Genomic DNA, 21,222 nt, shown 5'->3' with positions numbered 1-21,222 from the left:
CTCCTAAGCTTAAACTCAGTGGATTTCAGATAGAAAAAATGGTTTGTTTACATATATAACTGATCTTTAAAAAAAGTAGGTTAGTGGAACAGTACTTTACCGCTATTGATAAATTAACACCTCCTTTCAAAATCTTTGCCTTTTGTATATGAAAACAGTAGCACCTTTTATTGCATTTCACTTGTGTACATAAGAGTTAGTAAAGCAGTTTCTTAGGTTGCAATTAATAACTGATTAGCAAATTTTAGTGTTGATTATGAATCTGTTAAAGTTGGAACAGCTCTGTTCATGTGAGAAGTGTGAAGTTCAAGAAATTTCTGGAGAAACATTCAATTCTCAGTCAACATAGATGGAATCTTGAAAGTTTTATTGAATGTTTTATTTTACTTTCTTAAAGGTTTAAGATGTTATTTATCATAAGAAAAAAATGTTTTTCATTATAAATAAGTATTTGTTCAGATTCCTGACTACATGTTCAGCTTCCTAGGTAGGGATGTTACAAATGAAATTGATTTTTGATCTCCACTGCTAATGTAGTATCAAGAAGTAACTATGGTAGCAAGTTACAATACCGGGATAATGGGACCATTTCCCTGCCATTGATTTCCCCCCCACACACATGTATTTGTTCTCAGAAAAAAATGACATTTCCATATCTTTCCTTAAATTTGCTAGCATGCTATACCTAATATTAATACTTGGTTAACTCTTGAATGCTTGTTTGAGTAGCATATAGTATTGTCTGTGTCAGTAATTTGGGTTTTACTTATCTTTTTGATTGATGGAATTGCAGCGGAATTAATATGTGGCTATAAATACATACGATGAACAAATATGTTAAAAATTACTTTTTCACAGGAAGAAGTGGTTGTGCTTTTACGACTTGGGAAGGGAGGCTATTTGATTTTTTTAGAAATGTTGGGTTGAAATTGGGTTGAGAGTTACAACTCGAGTTTCTACTCTTGGTTTGTGAGAGACATAGTGAGCACTAGAGGGGTGATGATGGCATTGTCCGAAGGACAAATAATGGTGCAACTGTCCTACACTTTCTTTGACATGTAAAAAGTCTCAAATGGCTATGATGGAAGCAATGTGTAGGTCGGTAGACAAACTATTTGAAGGTTTCCCCTTTTACCTTAGGTATATCTTTTGGTCATTGGTTATCTTTACACTTTTACTTTCATATCTTATTTTCCCCTTTTCTTCCTTACAGTAGTTCTTTCTGGGTTTCCTTTGGGGCATTCAGTTTTGAATCAAGTTCACATGTTGAGGGAGCCTAACAATGAATTTGGTACTGTGGTGTAGTAAATATACTGAGTTCCTTTGTAAAAGATACCTTGGTGATTAGTCACATATTAAATCTTTTGATTTGTTAACTAACATCTTGATTGCTTGCACCATATTAAAAATGTACTTGTTGCCACAGTAATTAAGCAGTTTAGTGGAATACAAGCAGTATTTCTTGATATGCTTGGAAAATTGGGAAGAGTTATAAAAGGATTTTTAGGCCAGCTGAAGTTTATCAGATTAAAGAATTGTGCGCTATATGTAAACACTGATATGCTTCTAGTTCTATTTCTTAGTATTCTAAGCCTCATCCCAGTACAGCTTTTCTGTATCGATCATGAAGGAAGCATGAAAAAGTAGTTTGAATGTACTTACCACATTCATACCTTTAAGCTTTTATCTACAGGAGATAAATTTGGAATTATTTTTCTTTAGTTCTTATTTTCTAGAAAATTTAAATGGATGCCACAACTAGGTATAAAGGGAATGTGAACCTATGAACCAAAGAAAACACAATTTGTGTTTTATTCTACATACTGAATGCAAAAAACAAAACTTAAAACCCAACAACCCAGAGATTTTTTTTAAAAGGGAGGATTCCTCTTAGGGGTTATGTTAATTGCTTTAGGCTCATTTGAAAATATTTTGATACTGGAATTTGATGAGATTCACTTTCCTAATATAAATACTCTGTGGAGTATTTACATTTATAAAATTTTGAGTACTGGTAGCTATAAGATCTGGGACAGATCAGCCTGGCTTAATGTCATTTTATTTTATTTTATTTTTCAATTTTTTAAAAAAAGATTTTATTTATTAGAGAGAACACGAGTGGTGGGGGTGGGGGGCAGAAGGAGAGGGAAAAGTAGACTTCCCATTGAGCAGGGAGCAAAGACCTGGGGCTCTATCCCAGGACCCTGGGACCATGACCTGAACTGAAGGCAGACGCTTAACCAACTGAGCCATCCAGGCGCCCCTCAACTTTATTTTATACAAAGCTGGAAGAATTGAGGCAAAGGATCATCTTGGGTCCTTTCCTGCTGCGCCATTCTGAGAGTTATAAAATTAAATCAAGTGGGTAAATATAGCCCTCTAGTGGTTCTCTTACATGTTTACACTGTTAACTGGGGCATCTAACATTTCTTTGAAGTTACTGATTTTGGAAAATAACTTGAGAAGAAGAAGATTTTAGTAATATTACATGACATAAAGAATATGGGGGGGAAGGTGGTAGGGAGATCCTATTCTAACATTTTTCATGCTAGATTATAACCCGTTTCTATAACTACTTTTTGGGTTATTACAAGATGATCCAGAATATTAGAATTGCCCTGTACCTTACAAGATGAATGACTGAATCCAGATTCTTCGCTGATACATGCTATGATTGTTATTATCTGATAATTGAGCATATCAAAGCATAGGGTAAATTAAGGTGAGCTATGAAGTAAATCATATATATCTATGCTATGAAATACAAGCTACTAATAAGTTTGACTCAGGTTTATTGGCCTAGAATTTATGATGTGGCTTTAAGGGAAAACAAGCTGCAGAATGATATTATATATGCATATCCCCATTTTTGCTGAAAAGAAAAAGTGGGAGAAACCTCAAATCCTAGTATGAATATATGTTTGTATAAGCAAAGAAAAACAGAAGATATTCACCAAAAAATACTACTACCTTTAAGGAAGTGAGATTTGGAAGGATGGAAGGAGATTACTTCTGTTTATGTCTGATTATTCAAATTGTTATGGAAAAAGAAACAAAGGGAAAAACCTGAAAGGCTCTGCAGGGAGCAGGGACCTTAGTCTGAAAAGTTTGAGGTGACCAAGGCTGGTTCTTAATTTCACAACTGATTTATAGCAGCAATCAGTTAAGTCAGCTCCTGCTGATTTTGAGTTTGTTTATTGTTTGAATGGGAGCTGTGCACTTGATAATCTCCTTAGGTACAGGACTGATGCCCCAATTGTTTAAAATGTGTGGTGCTTGGTATTTCTCTTTATTTTGTTAATAAGCTTTTTCCTTGTTCTGGGAATTAAAATCCTTTCCTCTCCAGCCCAATTAAGTTTTTAAGGGAGGGCCTCTATGAAAAGGCCCTTCTTTGAGGTCTGTAAGTGGAAATGATTGGTTCTGGAAGTTCTTCCTTCATTGGTTCTTAAAAATATTTCATGATTATTGAAGGCTCATTATGAAGGCTGTCTCAATTTCTTCCCTCCAAAATGCTAAGGACTAATTTAGACAACAGTACAGACTCTAAAAATGAAGATGGCTCTGTCTTTTCACGGACTGAACACAATATTGTTGCAGCTTACTTGATCACAGCAGGTATGGATGTTTACTCCTTTAGCTGTTATTTTGTTTTCGAATGGGTGAGGAAAAGCAAAGGTTTTCAGCATAAGGTAGTAGAAAAAGCTTGGGTTCAGAGATGTTTCAAGTTCCATATTGTTGGCCAAGAAGTCACTTTTCCTTTCTGAGTTGGGGTCCTTGTGTGGCAAATAGGGGTAATAATACTTGCCCTATTTCTTGGCCATATAGTAAGAGAATATAGGTGAAAGGATAAATGAAGGTTAATGGTGGTTAATGCCACAAGTTATTTGAATCTTGAAAAACAATGTAACAGTAAAAAACAAAACAAAACAAAAAACCAAAACACTAGCAGTAGTGAAGTGGGGCTGAGAAAAGTTTTCTATAAAATAATTCTTTTATAATCATCCATATATTTGGTTATTACATTGTCAAGTTTTTATTGGGAAGAGTGTGTACCATGGCAAAATGTATTTTTATGTCCTTTACTATTCTCATATATACCATTCATAGTCTTTGGTGTTGGAATCTAGTTAAGATGGAAAGGTCTTGGAAAGAAAATTAAAGTTGTAAAAAGAGCAGACTCTATTGTCACTGAGGACAGAGTTTGAAAATTCAGCTCATTTCCAGAATATGCTGTATTGGAAAACTCCTGAGCTTTGGAGGTCATCTTTTTGTATCTTATTTTTACAACAGGGAACAAGTTCCTTCAGCTTTTTGTTCGTCCATTTTTTTATCTGAAAACAGGATAAGAATAAGATAACTGTAAAGATTGTTGAGAAGAGTAAAATTAAGTGACCTAAACGACACATACAGTGGGTGTTGGACAACACTTGTTTCTTTATCCCCATGGGTACACACTCATTGATATATACTGGATTAAAATAAAGGCATGTTTACTGGAAAAAAGGGATGGGGGGAAATGAAATAGAAGTTGTCTATCTTTCTAATGTATACGTTGAATTGTATAATTTTTATAAGCAGTCACTTCATTTCCAACTTTATGCTATTTAATGAGTTTTAGAAGTAACTGTTATATTGGGTTATTGTCATTTTTGGATTGACTTATGAAATTCTCAAATATATTCAAAAGTGGAGTGAAAAGTATCACAAATCCTACTGTACTCAGTTTATTCTTCATAGTTGCTTAGCTTCCCTATAATTCACAATTACTTCTGTGCTAGAAATTGTGGTTCTTCAGTTGATTTTTGTAAATTTTGTGAAATGATAACTTGTTCACTTGAGTACCTCTGTATGGTAAGTCCTGGACAAGTTCTGTTTTTTTATTTTTGTTGTTGCAACAATATGAAAAAACAATATGCTAATTAAAGAGAAAATCTTATTACAACTACACAGAAATACTTTGTATACAAACTTTAGTTTTTTTGTAGATGACTGACAAAAGCTGTCTTTTTTAATGTGTTTACAAAAGTGGCATGCAAAGAAAATTTCTTGTTAAGAAATGGGGGGCACCTGGGTGGCTCAGATGGTTAAGTGTCTGCCTTCGGCTCAGGTCCTGATCTCTGTCCTGGAATCAAGTCTCATGTGGGGCTCCCAGCTCAGCAGGAAGTCTGCTTCTCTTTCTCCCTCTGCCTCTCCCCCTGCTTGTGCTCTCTGTCTCTCTCTCTTAAAGAAATAAATAAAATCTTAAAAAAAATATTGTTCTCCCTGGTTCTCATGCCCGTAGCAGTAACAATAATAGGAATTTTACTACCACTACTATGATGACCAGCAGCCGCAGCAATACCACTGCTACTGTTGTTTGAATACTTGCACTGTTCTAAATACTTACATATACAGAATAATCCATCCTTACACGAAGTCAGTAAGTGAATTAATTTTATCTTCCCCATTTATATAGATGAAGAGTTGAAGTAACTTACCCAATACACACATCTACTAAGTAGCTATGCCAGGAATTGAACTCAGGTATTTTGATTCTAAAGCCCTCATGTAACTCAAGGGTCAGTTTTATTAAAGAATATCTTGGGTAGTGTTATTTGTGGTTTTGGTAGATAAGCTGAAAGGAGCATATCTAACCTCTTTATGCTTCTGTTGAAAGATTTATTGTTCTTTAGGTCCCTTAGTCCCCCCTTTAATAAAACCCACTTATATGTGCAAATCAAAACCAAAGGTATGAGAAGAAGAATTTAGTTAAAGCATTTATTTCATTTGTTACTTTTACCAAGAGCTTATTAGATTCTTTGTTTAAAATTTAATTTTCAATTTAATATTTCTCTTAGATATTAGCGCTTACAAACTTTTAGCAGCTTGAGCACTCTCCCTTTCTCCAGGTAAGGCTGGGAGGCAAAAGGACATGGTAAGTTGAGGATCTGAAATACATTTGTTATGGATGAATTGTAAAGCGAAGGGTAAGAAATATTAGGCTGCAGAGGAGGCTGTGTATCAGGTAATGAAGGATCGTCTAAGTCATAAAGGAGATGAGTCAGTGAATGACATGATTCCATTTGCATTTTAGAAACATGGTATAGTAGTAGCTAAGAGACCACGTAGGAGGCCCCCACGAAGGATCGAGGGGGAGAAGTGGCAATGGGGATAGAAGTAGACATATTCAAAAGCCAGAAGTTAGAATCGATGGTTGGATGGGGCAATTGAAGGAGAAGGAAAGGGAGTGTCGAAGATGACAAATTTTCTATTTGGGGGCTTCTGTGGCTAGATGGTGAAGCTTTGCTTGCTTTCTTTTTTTTTTTTAGAGAGACAGCCAGCAAGAGAGGGAACACAAGCAGGGGGAGTGGGAGAGGAAGAAGCAGGCTCCCAGCGGAGGAGCCTGATGTGGGGCTCGATCCCAGGACTCTGGGATCACGCCCTGAGCCGAAGGCAGATGCTTAGACTGAGCCACCCAGCGCCCCGAAGCTTTTCACCAACATAGGAATACACGTGGGAAAAAACAGGTTTGAGTAAAGAGGAGAAAAGTCTCTTGAGTTCAGTGTGAGAGATGTCCAGTAAAAAGCTGGACACGTGGGTTTGAATTTTGAGGTCAATCTGGAAAGGAGCAGCATATAGCCTATGTATGAAATCACAGATTATGTGGTCAATGTGAAAAGAAAGAGGGTCTCAGAAGCTGGGACAATGCACATATTTAATAAGGTAGAGATGGAGAAAGAAAGACCAGGGTGTAGATTTAAGTAGGACTGCCAAGAGATCGTAAGAAAGTCACAGAAGCCAAGAGGAAATTTAGACCTAACAAATGACCTATTGTTTACTCATTAGAAAATACCTGCAGTTAGGAAAATAGAGCAGAGAGCTTGAGATGGCTGCTGAAAACGAGTAGAGGAAAAGGCCAAGTTGTTTACGTCATACCCCCCATTATATCTAAGAGCTCCCCCAAAGTATAGTTACTTTATTCTGTTTGTGTACTTGGTAAGCAACTTCCTGCACTATGTTTTATCTGACTTAAAATCATCAAATTTGTAGTTAGCTTAGAAAGATTCAATTCATTAAGCTTTTGGGAGTACCTCTTGTATGCATGCTACAATACTTGGTGCTAAAATTAGAGCCAAAGAGGGGACACCTGGCTGGCTCAGTTGGTAGAGCATGTGACTCCTGATCTTGGGATTGTGAGTTCTAGCTCCACGTTGGATGTAGAGATTACTTAAAAATAAAAAATTAAAAATAGAGCCAAAGAATCACCAAATTTGCTATCATTGTGCCTTACTTATGCTTTGCAGGAGTAATAGAAATTAAACAATATGAGTTTTAGTTGTGGTCTGTTTATTAAATAAATCTGCTATATGCCACATACTCATAGAACACAGAAGTCATTAGGAACCTGAAATCTAGATGAGAAGACTAGGAATACCTAAAAGTTAAATATAGTATCACATAAGATGAATAATGTATAATATAAGCAAGCACTCTGGGAATTTAGAGAAGGGAGGATACTGTGGGTAGGAAAATGCTCTAGGGCAGAGCTGGGCTTGAATAGAACTTTGAAGGATGGGTAGCATTCGTATAGGTACAGGGAAAAAAATAGGGTGTTCCAAGTGGGAGAAATAAGAGTCAAAATTTACAGCAAGCCTTGCGTATTTGATAAATAATTAGAATGGAGGGCTTGTTTGGCAAGTGTGGAAATTTGCTTAGAGAAGGTGAAAACAGATAGAGGGAAAACCTGGATATCATGTTGGGACATGTGGGCTTTTATCCCACAGCCAATGGAGAGTATTGGAGTTCTGAGAAGAAACATGGCTAATTCTGTGTTGTAGCCAGCTTATTTTGCCAGCAGGATGGACGGGAAAGAATAGGAATCTGGAAGATTAGTGTCACAGGATGCTAAAAGAAGTTTTGACTGAGGTGCCAAGATGTAATAGAAGTTCTTCCTCAGCTGATCCTTTGGTGTGTTGGTGCTTGGAAACCTTCCCTCTCCACAATTGTTGGGGGCTGCTCACACCCGCACTGTTAGAACCTGGTATGACCCACATGCGACTTATAGGAAATTTAGGTATTCTTTGCAGCATGTAGAGGTTGTTAATTGGGCTGACGTGAGTGTCCAGTTCATTCAACAATACTACTCATTGTATATTAATACACTGCCATTCTGATTATGAAGTTCAGTCATCTATCTACCTGAGTCCAGCCCGTTCCAGGGCATTGACAACAAGGAGTTTCTGGACCCCCAGAGCTAAGAGTCAGATCCCAGACTGTGCAAACTGGACTAGGAAGGTGTCACCTGTGAGGCTTCTCAATGTCCCTAAAAGCCAGCCTGATCCCCTTTCTGGACAGTCAGCCCTTGCAATGTGCCTTCTGCAGGGGGATGTGTGTGTGCGTGTGTGTGCACACTGAACGAGGTACTCAGATTTGGACATGCTGAGTTTCCAGAAATATTGGAACAGTCATATGATCTTACACATGGTAGATCCCTAGTAAATGTTTAATGGCAATGAGTTGAATGAAGAGGGATATGCAACTGGAGTGTGGGTCAGGGCTGGAAGGTGACAGAAGAGCTGTTAGGGTGGAATGATGGTTGAGGGTTGAGAAAGGAAACTGTAGAGAAAGAAAAGCCTCAGGCCTCAGGGAGGAGGAGGAGAAAGTTAGACTGCCAAAAGAGATGGTATGGTCATACATATGTCTTAAAAATCATGAAAGACGGGAGGAATTTCAAGGGCAGAATGATTAACAGTGGGGACATTAAAACCTGCCTTCAGTGCTCTGTATGCAATTGGTAGATTCTTTGTTTTCATTTTATTATTTTATTTCACAGAAGGGCTGGGAAGATACTATAACCAGTTTTAAGAACCATTGGAGCTTCTCAAATAAATGAACTAAAATAGATTTGCTATGTTGTTGAAGGGCTAAATATTTAATTTTGATACTACTTTTAAACATTCAAATTAAACAGTTTTTTTTTTTTTTTGCTATATGTTTTCAGGTATAATAAGTATTTTCAGCAACCTAATAGTTCTGAGCATCTTCATTAAGTACAAGGAACTTCGGACCCCCACAAATGCAATTATCATTAACCTGGCTGTTACTGATATAGGGGTCAGTGGCATTGGATACCCCATGTCAGCAGCTTCAGATCTGCATGGAAGCTGGAAATTTGGATATGCAGGATGCCAGGTATTGGAGATCTCTGTAATGAAAGCAAAATAAAATATTAAAGGGAGATAAATTTAAATGTCTAAAAAAAGAAATACCAAGGGTTTCAATCAAATAAGTTCATGTAGGAAAATAGGTAAAGTGCTCTTACTGAAAATAGCTTCAGAAGTGACTGGGAAATACATAATAAGAGAAATGACATCAGTAGCATTCATTATATTTTTGAAATTTCCCTGACCCAAAGGAAAAAACCAAAAAATTAGCATTCAGCTAGAGAAGAAAAATAAAAATCTGCATATTCAAAAATCTTGCATATTGCAAATTCAAAAAGAAATATCCTGTTTTCATTGGAAACAATAAACTATTTAATGACAACAGCATAATTTCTAAGTAATGTAGATAAGCTACCAGTTTCTCCCCCCTATGGAGAGTCCTCCAATGGACTTGCTATTTATTATAGCCATTATTATATTTACTGACAAGGAAATATATTAATATTAATTCATATTAGGATAGTAGGCAGATATGACTTTTGGCCTGAGTTTTTAAAACAACTTACTGTTTTTAAGCTATAAAATTATAGAGAATAAAATGAGTAATAGGATAATGAATACTCATGTATGTACAACCTGGTTTTGTCAAATCTTAATGTTTTGCAATATGTGCCTCAGGTTGTTTTGCTTTTTAAAGATCAAAAACTTGAGGGGCACCTGCGTGGGTCAGTCGGTTAAGGGACCTACTCTTGTTTCGGCTCAGGTCATGATCTCAGGGTCTTGGGCTCGAGCCCCGCGTTGGCTCCGCTCTCAGTGCAGAGTCCGACTGAGAGTCTTCCCCTCCTGCTCGTGCGTGCATGTGCGCATGTGCTCTTTCTCGCAAATAAATAAATAAAATCTTAAAAAAAAAAAAAGATCTAAACTTGAAAAATACTGTTGAAGGCCATTGCATACTATCCCCAATCTCCCTTCTCTTCCATGAATGTTTCTCTATCTTAGTACATATTTACCTGCACATAAACTAAACTGTCTGGATATTTTAAATTCTGTATAAATAGTATATTGTTTATATGATGCACTCTTATTATATGATACTATGTTTTTGAAGTGTATCCATGTTGATGGGTGTAGCTGTAAGTCACTCATTTTAACTGCTACATGATAATTCCATTTTATGAACATACCCCAGTGTATTCATTTTTCTGTTATTAAGCGTTTATTCCCATTTGTTTTTGGTCACAAACAAGGCTTCAATAAGCATTCTTAGGCCTCCTACAATATGTAAGAATTTCTTTAAACGTATGGCTTAGGAGAAGGATGGTTGGATTGTAGAGAATGTTCATCTTCAATTTCATCAGATGTGGCCAAATTGCTTTCCAAAATGGGTATGGCAATTAGAGAACTTGCATTATTCCGCATTCTCTCCAATGGTTGGGATTGTCAGACTTTTAATTTTTTATCATTTTAATGGGTGTAAAATGGTATCTTATGATTTACAGTTCTTTGAATACGTATTGTGGTTTACATCTTATTATCATAAACATTCAGGTTTCCTCTTGTGTTAATAGCCCATTTCCTGTTTGTCTTTTCCTCTTGTTGAATTATCTTGTGAACACTAGTATTATGTTAGTTATATGCACTGCACCTAATTTATGGTTTGTTTTTGCACTATGTATAAACATAGTTGTATAGAAGTTTTACTTTAAGTCTTAGAGTTTTAAAAAAGTTTATTTTAATTAATGAAGACCTAAAACACTTTCCATAAATGTCTTTAATAAGCCAGTTACAATATGGCAATGGAAAATGTATTCTAAAATTATTAAAGTAAAAAATATTCAGTGTACTTAAAATGTATTCTAGCCATGGAATAAAAATGTAAATGTCTCTTGGGAGGGTATGAATGGTGTATTCTTTCCAATTTTGATTTTTAGATTTATGCTGGATTGAATATCTTTTTTGGAATGGCAAGTATTGGATTACTCACTGTTGTGGCCATGGATCGATACTTGACCATCTGTAGTCCTGACACAGGTATAGCACTTCTCTCAACTTCCTGAAATGAATCCATTTCTTGCCTAAGGACCACTCAACATACATTCTCTTTAAAATATAAATGTAATGAGTTGCAAACATAGTGAGTCTTATTTCTTTGACAATTCTTGTTCAAAAGTTTCAATGATTTCCTATGATACTTAGAATAAAATGCAAATTTCACAGCACAACCTCCAAGGCTCTGGGTGGTCTGGCCCCTGGCTATCTTTCCCGCTTTGGCTAGGGCCCCCCTCACTTTGGGGTACTGACCTGGGCCTTTCTCACTTTGGGATCTTTGTAAATGCTGTTTCCCTAGGCCTGGAGAGTGCTTCTCCCTGCTTCTCCTCTGGCTGATCCTTTTTATCATTCAGCTGCTGGCTTAAATGCCTTTTTTTTTTCTTTTATGAATATGAATTCTTGTAGAAGGCTCTGAGTGAACTGAAGCGCTTTGTAAAGAAAGAATCCACTTGACAACAATTTTGAATAATCAGTTAAAGTGAAGTAGAAAAAACAAAGTGAAGATATGAATTCCATCAGTGGCAAGTGATGCTAATATTTCATCTGTTTGTTAATAGGAAGAAGAATGACCACCAACACTTATATCAGCATGATTCTGGGGGCCTGGCTCAATGGTCTCTTTTGGGCTTTGATGCCTATCACAGGTTGGGCTAGTTATGCCCCAGATCCTACCGGGGCTACCTGTACCATAAACTGGCGGAAAAATGATGTGTAAGAGACACATTTTCATTTTATAATCAAATGCTTCTAATGTAGACATTTTCTCATCATTTCAAATTTAAGCTCAGATCAAATGTTTTCCATACGGAGTGTGGCCGAGTGCTTTCTTGGTAGTGATGCTGTGTTTCTAGCAATGAATTACGTTTGTTTGCAAGTGAAGGCCATCCAGCAACCTTGTTCCCCTTACCCTTCTCCGTCCTCTCTCTCCTGTGGCAGCAAAGTGGGTACAGAGCACCCATCACTATTGGTATATCAGGGGTAGAATCTGAAAAGGAAAGTGGAGTGTTAGTATCACTAGACAGCATGCGGCTCTGCCGAAAGCCGAAAGCTCAGGCTGACTCCCTACTATCTTTTCAGGATGATCTGGTGATAAAGCTGAAATGACACAGCAAAGGCACAGTCACTGTAAGGATCTGCTTGGTCCTTAGTGATGCTCTTTGTATTTACCAGGGAAAAGAGGGTAACTTAGTTTGTTAAAGAAAATGAAAGGTGACTTTGAAAAACAAAATTTCTACCTCAAACTAAATCTAAATCTTAAACTTTCTGTAAAGGTTCAACAAGAAAATATTTTAGGCTTTACAGACAAGACTGTCTCTATTATAATTGTTCAACCCTGCCTGTGAAAGCAGCTGTAGGCAGTATGTAAATGAATGTAGTTCCAATAAAATTTAATTTACAAAGACAGACGACAGACTGGGTGTGGCCCATAGGCTGCAGTCTGCCAACCCCTAGTCTAAGTGAACCAATTAAATATCCTTCCTAAGCTACTTATATACACTACTATATAGTGACTGGTGCACAGTGCCAGGATTATTTTTAATTATTGTCCTCTTTCCTTTCCCCTATTCAGCACATTAAACAAGTAGTTATTTAATGATTTCCTTTTTTTATTTTCAGATCTTTTGTTTCTTTCACGATGACAGTTATTGTGGTAAATTTTATTGTGCCTTTGACAGTGATGTTTTACTGCTATTACCATGTCACTCGATCCATTAAATGTCATACCACTAGAAACTGCGCTGAGTACCTCAACAGAGATTGGTCAGATCAGGTAGATGTAACAAAGGTAAGACATTAAAATCCTTAAAATGTTTTTGTAATGGAGCTTTTACACATATGTGGTCCATATTACAATCACCTCTCCCCAACACCTGATTCTTACTCTCTGGCTCTTTTTCTTGTGTTTGTCTCCTTATTTCTAAATGATGTATTTATCTGCTGTTTTGGATACTTTTGTTTATTACTCTTGATTTCCTACCATGGATAGTGAGAATTTATTTCTCTTACACCATCTTTCCTACTCCTCCATCCCAATCTTTCTCTCTCTTCATCTTGTCAGCATAATGTTAATATTTGGTTACATTATTGTACCTTATTGTAACTTAACTTTTGTTTATTGCTGATCTCTGTAGGGTTCTGTGATTTGTATTTTTTAATAAATTTTTTTCTTTTGGGGTTAATCATTCATTTTCTTTCTTCCTCTTCCTCCTCTTGGTCCCCTCTTCTGCTCCCCCTCTGTCCTCCCCAACCCCCACAGTTTTGTTTGCTTACAGTTCTGTGTATGGTCACTAATTCATCTCTAAACTCCCCACCAGAAGTGCCAACCTCCTCTCAGTATTTTCAAATGCACCAGAGACTAATGGACTTTATCCTTTTCTTGGCACCGTCCCTTCTGGCACTCTCAAGCATCTTGGTCTCCACTGGCCCTTCTCTAAGAACATTGCCAGCATCCTTGGATCTCCTTATTGACAGCTGGGAATGCCTGTGGCCTCTCTCCTGGGTTGGATCGCCTGTTTCCTGGGTTGCATATCTTCCTTTTTTTTTTGGTAACTCACTTTCTTTTGGTGGAGCACATTCTCAAGTAGATTTCTGAGGTTATAGGGAGGTAGATTTTTAAAGATTTTGTTGCCTGAAAATGTCTTAATTCTGTGATCATATTATTTGGCTCTTTGCCTCACATGGAATTTTAAGTAGAAAAATTATTTTCAAAGAATTTTGAAGGCATTGCTCTAGAGTCTCCTAGCTTCCAGTGTTGCTATTGCGAATGCTGACAGCATTATGGTGCCTGACCCTTTGTAGTGTTCTATGTGTTCTCTCTGGAAGCTTGAAAGATCATCTCTGTGTCTCCAGTTTTCTGGAATTTCCTGCTGATGCACCTTGAGAGGGGCTCTTTATTCACCCATATTCTAGGTACTTGGTGAATGCTTTCAACATGAAGAGTCAAGTCTTCCCCTCCTGGGAGGTTTCTTATATTATTTTTCTGGTGATTTCCTTTCCATGTTTTGTTTTTTCTGGAATCTTTTTTTTTTTTTTTAATTGAATCTCCTGGATATATCTTCTAATTTTCTTAAATTTTCTCTCTTATGTTGTCCCTGTCTTGGACTTTGCTTGTTTTTGTTTCTACTTTCTGCAAGATTTCCTCAACCATGTCCAGGTCTGGGATTGGGTGAGAAAAGTGAGGCTCAAGCCTTGGGTGCAAAATTTAAATAGGCACCAAAAAACTCAGCAATCCAAAAAACAAAGTAGTTAGTGTAGTATTTTTTAAAAATCAGATTTAATGTCACATCAGAGAGGGAGACAAACCAGAAGAGACTCATAACTCTAGGAAACAACTGAGGGTTGCTGGAGGGGAACTGATGGGGGATGGGGAAACTGGGTGATGGACATTAAGGAGGACACTTGATGGAATGAGCACTGGGTGTTATATGCAACTGATGAATCACTAAACTCTACTTCTGAAACTAATAATGCACTATACGTTAATTAATTGATTTTAAATAAAAATTAGTTAAAAAACCCATATTGAACAAAATATAAAATTTTGAATAAAGACAGGATCTGACCCTGTGCTTGCACGACTTACCTCATTACCCTAATCCTGACTAACTACATCTTTCAACCTTGCTGTTGCATTTTTAACTTTCTGCCCTTTCTTTTTCAGATAGGGTAAAGGATAAAAACAGTTTTATAGATAAGAGTTAATTTTACACCCTCTACTCCTTTCCAATAGCCTCTTCTTATTTTATGAATGTATATCTTCTCTCATTTCTGTGATGGTATTATGTACATATTTACATTTTCCTTCTGTTTATCACATAGTTTTTGTTTGCCCTGAATTTCTGTACTACTTTTTTGGGTATCTTTTTTTTTTTAAATTATTATTGAAGTATAGTTGACATATAGTGTTATATTAGTTTCAAGTGTACAACATATTGATTCAATGATTCTCCACATTACACAATGTTCACCGCAATAATTGTAGCTACCCTCTGTCACTGTGCAATGTTATTACAATATTATTAACTATATTCCCTATGCTGCACTTTTCATCCCTATGACTTATTTATTTTATAGCTGGAAGTTTGTACTACTTAATTCCCTTCACCTATTTTGCCATCCCCCTATGCCCATTCCCCCTCTGACAACCACCAGTTCTCTGTATTTATGAGTGTATTTCCATTTTCTGTCTGCTCATTTGTTTTGTTTCTTAGATTCCGCATATAAATGAAATCATATGGTATTTATCTTTCTCTGCTGACTTATTTCACTTAGCATAATACCCTCTAAGTCCATCCATGCTGTTACAAATGGCAAGACTTCATTTTTTATGGCTAATATTCCATTTTATACACACAGACACACACACACACACACACACCATTTTTGTCTCTGCTTGTCAGTTTGTTTCCTCGATGTCTGGTGGTCCATGACTGTCTTCTGCATATTTAAGAGTGATGCACTAAAAAGCTGATTGTAAGCTCTGAGCATCCTCATTCACTGGGATGTTCCTTTGGGGGTGTTCCTAGTGCTCGGTATCTCCATGTATTTTCTTCTGGGCTGGTCAATTTTCCAGAAGACGCTTTCATGTTCCTGAGTGGGAAGCACAAGTCTTTTTTCCCATACGATCATGGCTCAGAGCAGGGAAGGGACGGCATGCAGCACCCCTCTTTCTAGTACAGTGCTCTAGGTCTCAGCTGAGCCTAGTGCCCTCTAGTTTCCTGCCTTTTACACTGAACCTCTGGATTCTTCTGGGGAAAGGAAAGGGAGTTGCCCGGCTGAGTAGTGAGGGGAATCAGAAATCTAATTGCTGCTTTTTGCAGATTTCAGTGAGTTCTGCTATTTTAAGTTCCATGTGCAGCCCCACATTCAGAGCTAGCTTGTTACCTCCAATTCCTGGGACTTAATGTAGCTCTGTGAAATGGATTCCTCTGCATTTAGTTTTCCCTCATTGCTGGCTTTTTAAAAAAATTTTAAATTTATTTTTAAATTATTCTTGCATCTGTTAAGTTATTTGCTGCTTGTCCAGTGGTTATTCAAATTTTTACAAAGCTATTGTCTAATCTGTGATTCTCAATCTTTATCGGTTTTTATCTTTTTTTTTTAAAGATATTATTTATTTACTTGAGAGAGAGAAAGAGAATGAGCATGGTGGAGGGGCAGAGGGACAAGAAGCAGCAGACCGCCTGCTGAGCAGGGAGCCTGACGTACTGGGGGCTCAATCCCAGGACCCCCGAATCATGACCTGAGGCAGGAGGAAGACACTTAACCTACTGAGCCACCCAGGCACTCCTGGGGTTTTTATCTTTTTAAACTTCTTTTCCATCATTTTAGTGGACAATCAATAAGGAACAATGTAAAAATTATAATTTTTTATTTAAACAAGATGCAAGGGAAACTTCTTTGCAAAACTGTATGCACTGTACATATACATTGACCTCAAATTGTCTGTATTAGAATACAATGAACTCAATATAGGATTTTGTTTTTTTCCAGGTTGAATTTAGAAAGTTAGAAAGTTATTTTTTAGATTAACATATAATGATGGGAAAAAGCACAATGCCAGCAGTCCATAGCACAATTATTAGAAATGGGTTAGCAGTGGGTTTTAATCTGCTTCTTATCAAAGCCAGCTTTTGTATTCTTCTCTAGCAAACTAAAAGAAAGAGGACATTCTTTACATTTGTACAACGTTCTATCCATTTAACAAGCTCTATTATCATAGAGGACTTGAGGCACACAAGCGAACTACAACAAGGTTTGGAAAAGTTCAGTTTTTCTTCTATGTCATCAACAACATAAACTTACTCAAATTCTGATCTAGATAATTTTTATGCTATTTTAAATATTTTAGCTATTTCAGTATTTTAGATATTGGGTTTGCCAAATATTGATTTACTTTACAGATGTCTGCGATAATGATACTTACGTTTCTGGTGGCGTGGTCCCCTTACTCCGTCGTGTGCTTGTGGGCTTCTTTTGGTGACGCAGAGAAGATTCCTCCCTCAATGGCCGTCCTAGCGCCGCTCTTTGCAGAATCTTCTACATTCTACAATCCCTGCATTTACGCGGTTGCTAACAAAAAGTAAGTAATGTTTAAAAAGCTTTTAAATAAAAAACATGGATATAGAAAGAATCTTAAAAAGATTTTTGGGGAGGTAAGTGACAGAAACTCACTTTAAACTATTGTAAAAATTATTTGGCTCATGCAACTGGAGAAGCATCTAGGCCTTTAAATGCCTGGAGCTCTAGTTCTGTGGTAACCTCTTCCCATGTGGAGGTGAGATGGTTACAGCAACCCAAGACCCAAGTTCTACCAGCTAAGCCTCCCCAAATTCGAGTTCATCTCAGATGGCTTTCCGGCAGAAAAGCTGCTGGAAGGTGGTTGGTGGGCTCAGCTTAGTTCTCATGGTTACCCCCCTCCCCAATACATGGAATTGATTTTCCAAAGAAAAGACTGGTTCTATTATCAGNGTTCTGTGGTAACCTCTTCCCATGTGGAGGTGAGATGGTTACAGCAACCCAAGACCCAAGTTCTACCCAGCTAAGCCTCCCCAAATTCGAGTTCATCTCAGATGGCTTTCCGGCAGAAAAGCTGCTGGAAGGTGGTTGGTGGGCTCAGCTTAGTTCTCATGGCTACCCCCCTCCCCAATACATGGAATTGATTTTCCAAAGAAAAGACTGGTTCTATTATCAGAAAATGGACAAGGTGAGGAAGGCAGTGTTGGGTTCCATAAGTGGGTGGTATAGTTGCGTATTTATTAGAAAGAGATATTAAAATGCAAGAGAAAGACTCAGTGCTAAAATAAAAGGGCTTCAGGAGTATGTAGTCATTCGGGGTAACAAAGAATCCTTCCTTCTCCCTTTGTTGGAACTCAGCAAAGATTTCTGTCTCCTCAATGAAGCCTAGATTATTTTACTTCCTGCTACTGCTGAAAGATGGAATAACCAATTTATCATCCTTAAATATTTGATCCAAAAAAATCTCAGTAGAGGCCAAGTAATTTGGTCCTGAAATGCAAACGTTCGTATTTCATGCACATGTTTGGGAGAGCAGCTGTAGCTACAGGTATACAAAGAAACATAAACACTTTGAAGACTAAACAGATCACAAAAGAAGAATAAAGAACATATTTTATGTTCAGAGTCTACTGGCAGTTCTTTTGGAAAGATTAGTCATTCTCAAACTCCCCTTAATTTCAACTGACCTTTGCTCAGAAGAACAAATGTGTGAAATACACATCCTTAGTTCAAGTAAATTGTAACTGACATTTGAAATGTTATCTTAAACAGACATAATTATTGATTTTTATTAAGTGTCTTCAATGTTTATAATCAGTGGTGCAAGACTGTCTTTAACTGTACCATATACTTTATACGTGTATGAATGTTCTTAACGGGAGATGTTAAAGTTGGAGGCAAAAATTTATTTGGAGATATCAGTTAGCAGTAGAGGCATCTCAGCCGTATTCGAAAATGCTTTAAAAGTTCCAAGTCATTATAGGATAATGCCAGATTTCCCCTTTCTTACTGTAGATTTCGGAAGGCAATGTTTGCTATGTTCAAATGTCAGACTCACCAAGCAATGCCCGTGACGAGTGTTTTACCAATGGATGTATCTCAAAATCCGCTGGCTTCTGGAAGAAACTGAAATAAGAGGAAAAGTACACAGTATCAAAATATTTTATTTACTTTTTCCCCCACTGTTTCCGTTTTATTTTAAATATGATCCTGTTTAGATCAGAGGCAGACATAGATTATTGTCTTATTAGACCCTAAATTCCTCAAGTGTAGCTCCTAGTTCTTCTGTTTGTGGGATAGCTATTGTAGTGATTGTTTATTTCCTTCATGGAAACTTACTGTCATCGCCTTTGATGAGATTAAGGCCTATTCTCTTTCTCCCAATCATGGTGTTCATTACACCGTATCAATGACTTGGTAACTTGCCTGGGCTCTCCATTAGACCAGAAGTAGCCACTATTTTAATGTTAAAATAAATTAATAATACTTACTTATTATCAGATTGTGTATCGGATTGTTTTCCCTCACTACAAAACAAGGGCAGGGACTCTTTCTTTAACTGCTGTACCCTAAGTAAAGAGAAGAGCATGTGGCTCCCTCCTAAGTGTTTGCTGATTGGCTTAGTATAAAATATGTTTTCAAATAACATAACCGCGTGTGAAGCACTCACAATTTCAAAAGAAAATAAAATCAAGATTAAAAAATTTAAGGAGGGCATGATGTAAAAACAGAAAAAAAAATGAGAAGGAAACACGTCAAAATGTTTTTACAGATTATGTCTGGATGATGAGATTGAAGATGATTTAGTTTTTTTCTTTGTGCATTTTATAGTTTCCAAATTCACCATAATGATTATATATTAATTCCATAATTAGACAAATTTCAATAAATAGTGAAAATATAAAAAAATAAATTAATAATAATAATAGTCTTCAATAAGTAAATTACTGAAATGAGTTTGTTGGATGTTCCTAGCTAGGTGGAAAACATTTTTAGCATTTCACACTTTTAAAATTGTAATATAATGATTAAGTTCTACTACTTAGCAAAAATATTAAACACTATTGCTTCTAACTCACGTTAGTTGATGCACATATATACTTTATATAGCAATATAATCTCTGTGCATATTATTATGTACTCTGCATTTTTAATTAACATTTTTCTGTATATGTATTTCCACATATTTGCCACTAGAATTAATTTAATCAAAGGGGGTTTTTGTATATTTGTTCTCTTTCTCCTATTTTCTTTGTCTGAAATTTATTTTATTGTGGCAAGAACACAACATGGATCTATCCTCTTAACCACTTTTTAAGTGTACAGTACAGTAATGGTAACTTTGTGTACACCAGATCTGTAGAACAATTGTCTTGCTTAACTGAAACTTTATGTCCATTGATAGCTGAATGCTTGTTCTTTGATGTATCCTTAGCAGGTAGATGCATTTTGCCTGGCATATGGTAGGCACTTGATAAAAAAAAATTGTTGAATGTTGAATGCATTTGTAGACTCATGTACTTGTTGTTTTAAATAACCATTGTTTAAATAGTGGACATTTAAAATCTGCAGTATTTTAATTGAGCAAATTTTTCTGACTTTATTGTTTCTAAATGCATCCTATCAATTTTAAATAACATTTCTCATAATATTCTTATTTTTATAGATTTGACTTTCTTTTGAAAAGGTTTTTGGTTTAAAGATTGTTGATAGAACCACCCAATACAATAACAAGATTAAATTATATATATATATATATATATATGTTATTGGGCAGGGCCAATCAGGAGGTACTTGATATGCCCAGACATATGTAATATATGTGTGTGTGTGTGTGTGTGTGTGTGTGTGTAAACCTACATCCTTGGGGCGCCTGGGTGGCTCAGTTGTTAAGCGTCTGCCTTTGGCTCAGGGCGCGATCCCAGTGTTACGGGATCGAGCCCCACATCAGGCTCCTCCACTGGGAGCCTGCTTCTTCCTCTCCCACTCCCCCTGCTTGTGTTCCCTCTCTCACTGACTGTCTCTCTGTCTAATAAATAAATAAAATCTTAAAAAAAAAACAAAAAAACCTAAATCCTTGACTGTCAATTGCCATGAGGATTTTCTGTCTTATGTACATGGAGGTAGTTTTTAATGATTGAATTTATTTTTTATTTTCTGATAGAGACTAATTTTGCTAAAAGAAATGACAATTGATCTTCAGATATGGCTTGATGTCTGTATTGAGAAACTAATTTAGAATAAAATATATTTTTGAACTGAGATCACGGCTTTCATTACTAACAAACTTCTGGGATAACACTTACACTGCTCTGAAGTAACCTGGGAGAGCAGAGTCTTAGTCCTGACACACAGTGGTGGATTGAAAAATTTTGCTTAAAAAAAATCTAGGTACTTGATTTTGTTTACTTCGTTTTTGGAGATCATAAATGCAAAAAAACAAAATTTATGAGGTTATAAATAATCTGCAGTATTTTCTATCATCTGCTAAAAGACTGAGTTATTTTTAACA

The 21,222-nt window shown here is 36.5% G+C and overlaps 1 protein-coding gene and 1 long non-coding RNA gene across 2 annotated transcripts in view; one reads left to right on the top strand and one right to left on the bottom strand.

The window, feature by feature from the left end:
* The first annotated feature begins 95 nt into the window (after positions 1-95).
* RRH (retinal pigment epithelium-derived rhodopsin homolog) lies at positions 96-19,788 on the top strand. Its single transcript, XM_002929340.3, has 7 exons — positions 96-3,615; positions 8,981-9,171; positions 11,075-11,174; positions 11,750-11,903; positions 12,810-12,978; positions 17,096-17,274; positions 18,726-19,788. Exons 1-7 carry the CDS (start codon positions 3,510-3,512, stop codon positions 18,838-18,840), a joined length of 1,014 nt encoding a protein of 337 aa, XP_002929386.1. The 5' UTR covers positions 96-3,509; the 3' UTR covers positions 18,841-19,788.
* The window catches only part of LOC117804382, a 43,615-nt gene continuing 41,161 nt past the window's right edge, over positions 18,769-21,222 (bottom strand). Inside the window, exon 3 of the long non-coding RNA XR_004628742.1 lies at positions 18,769-18,836. This is a non-coding gene — a long non-coding RNA (uncharacterized LOC117804382). The remainder of the gene's footprint in view (positions 18,837-21,222) is intronic.

This window comes from Ailuropoda melanoleuca, chromosome 11, assembly GCF_002007445.2.
Source record: "Ailuropoda melanoleuca isolate Jingjing chromosome 11, ASM200744v2, whole genome shotgun sequence".
Classification (NCBI taxonomy): Eukaryota; Metazoa; Chordata; class Mammalia; order Carnivora; family Ursidae; genus Ailuropoda; species Ailuropoda melanoleuca.
This window is presented reverse-complemented; position numbering and strand designations above follow the sequence as displayed.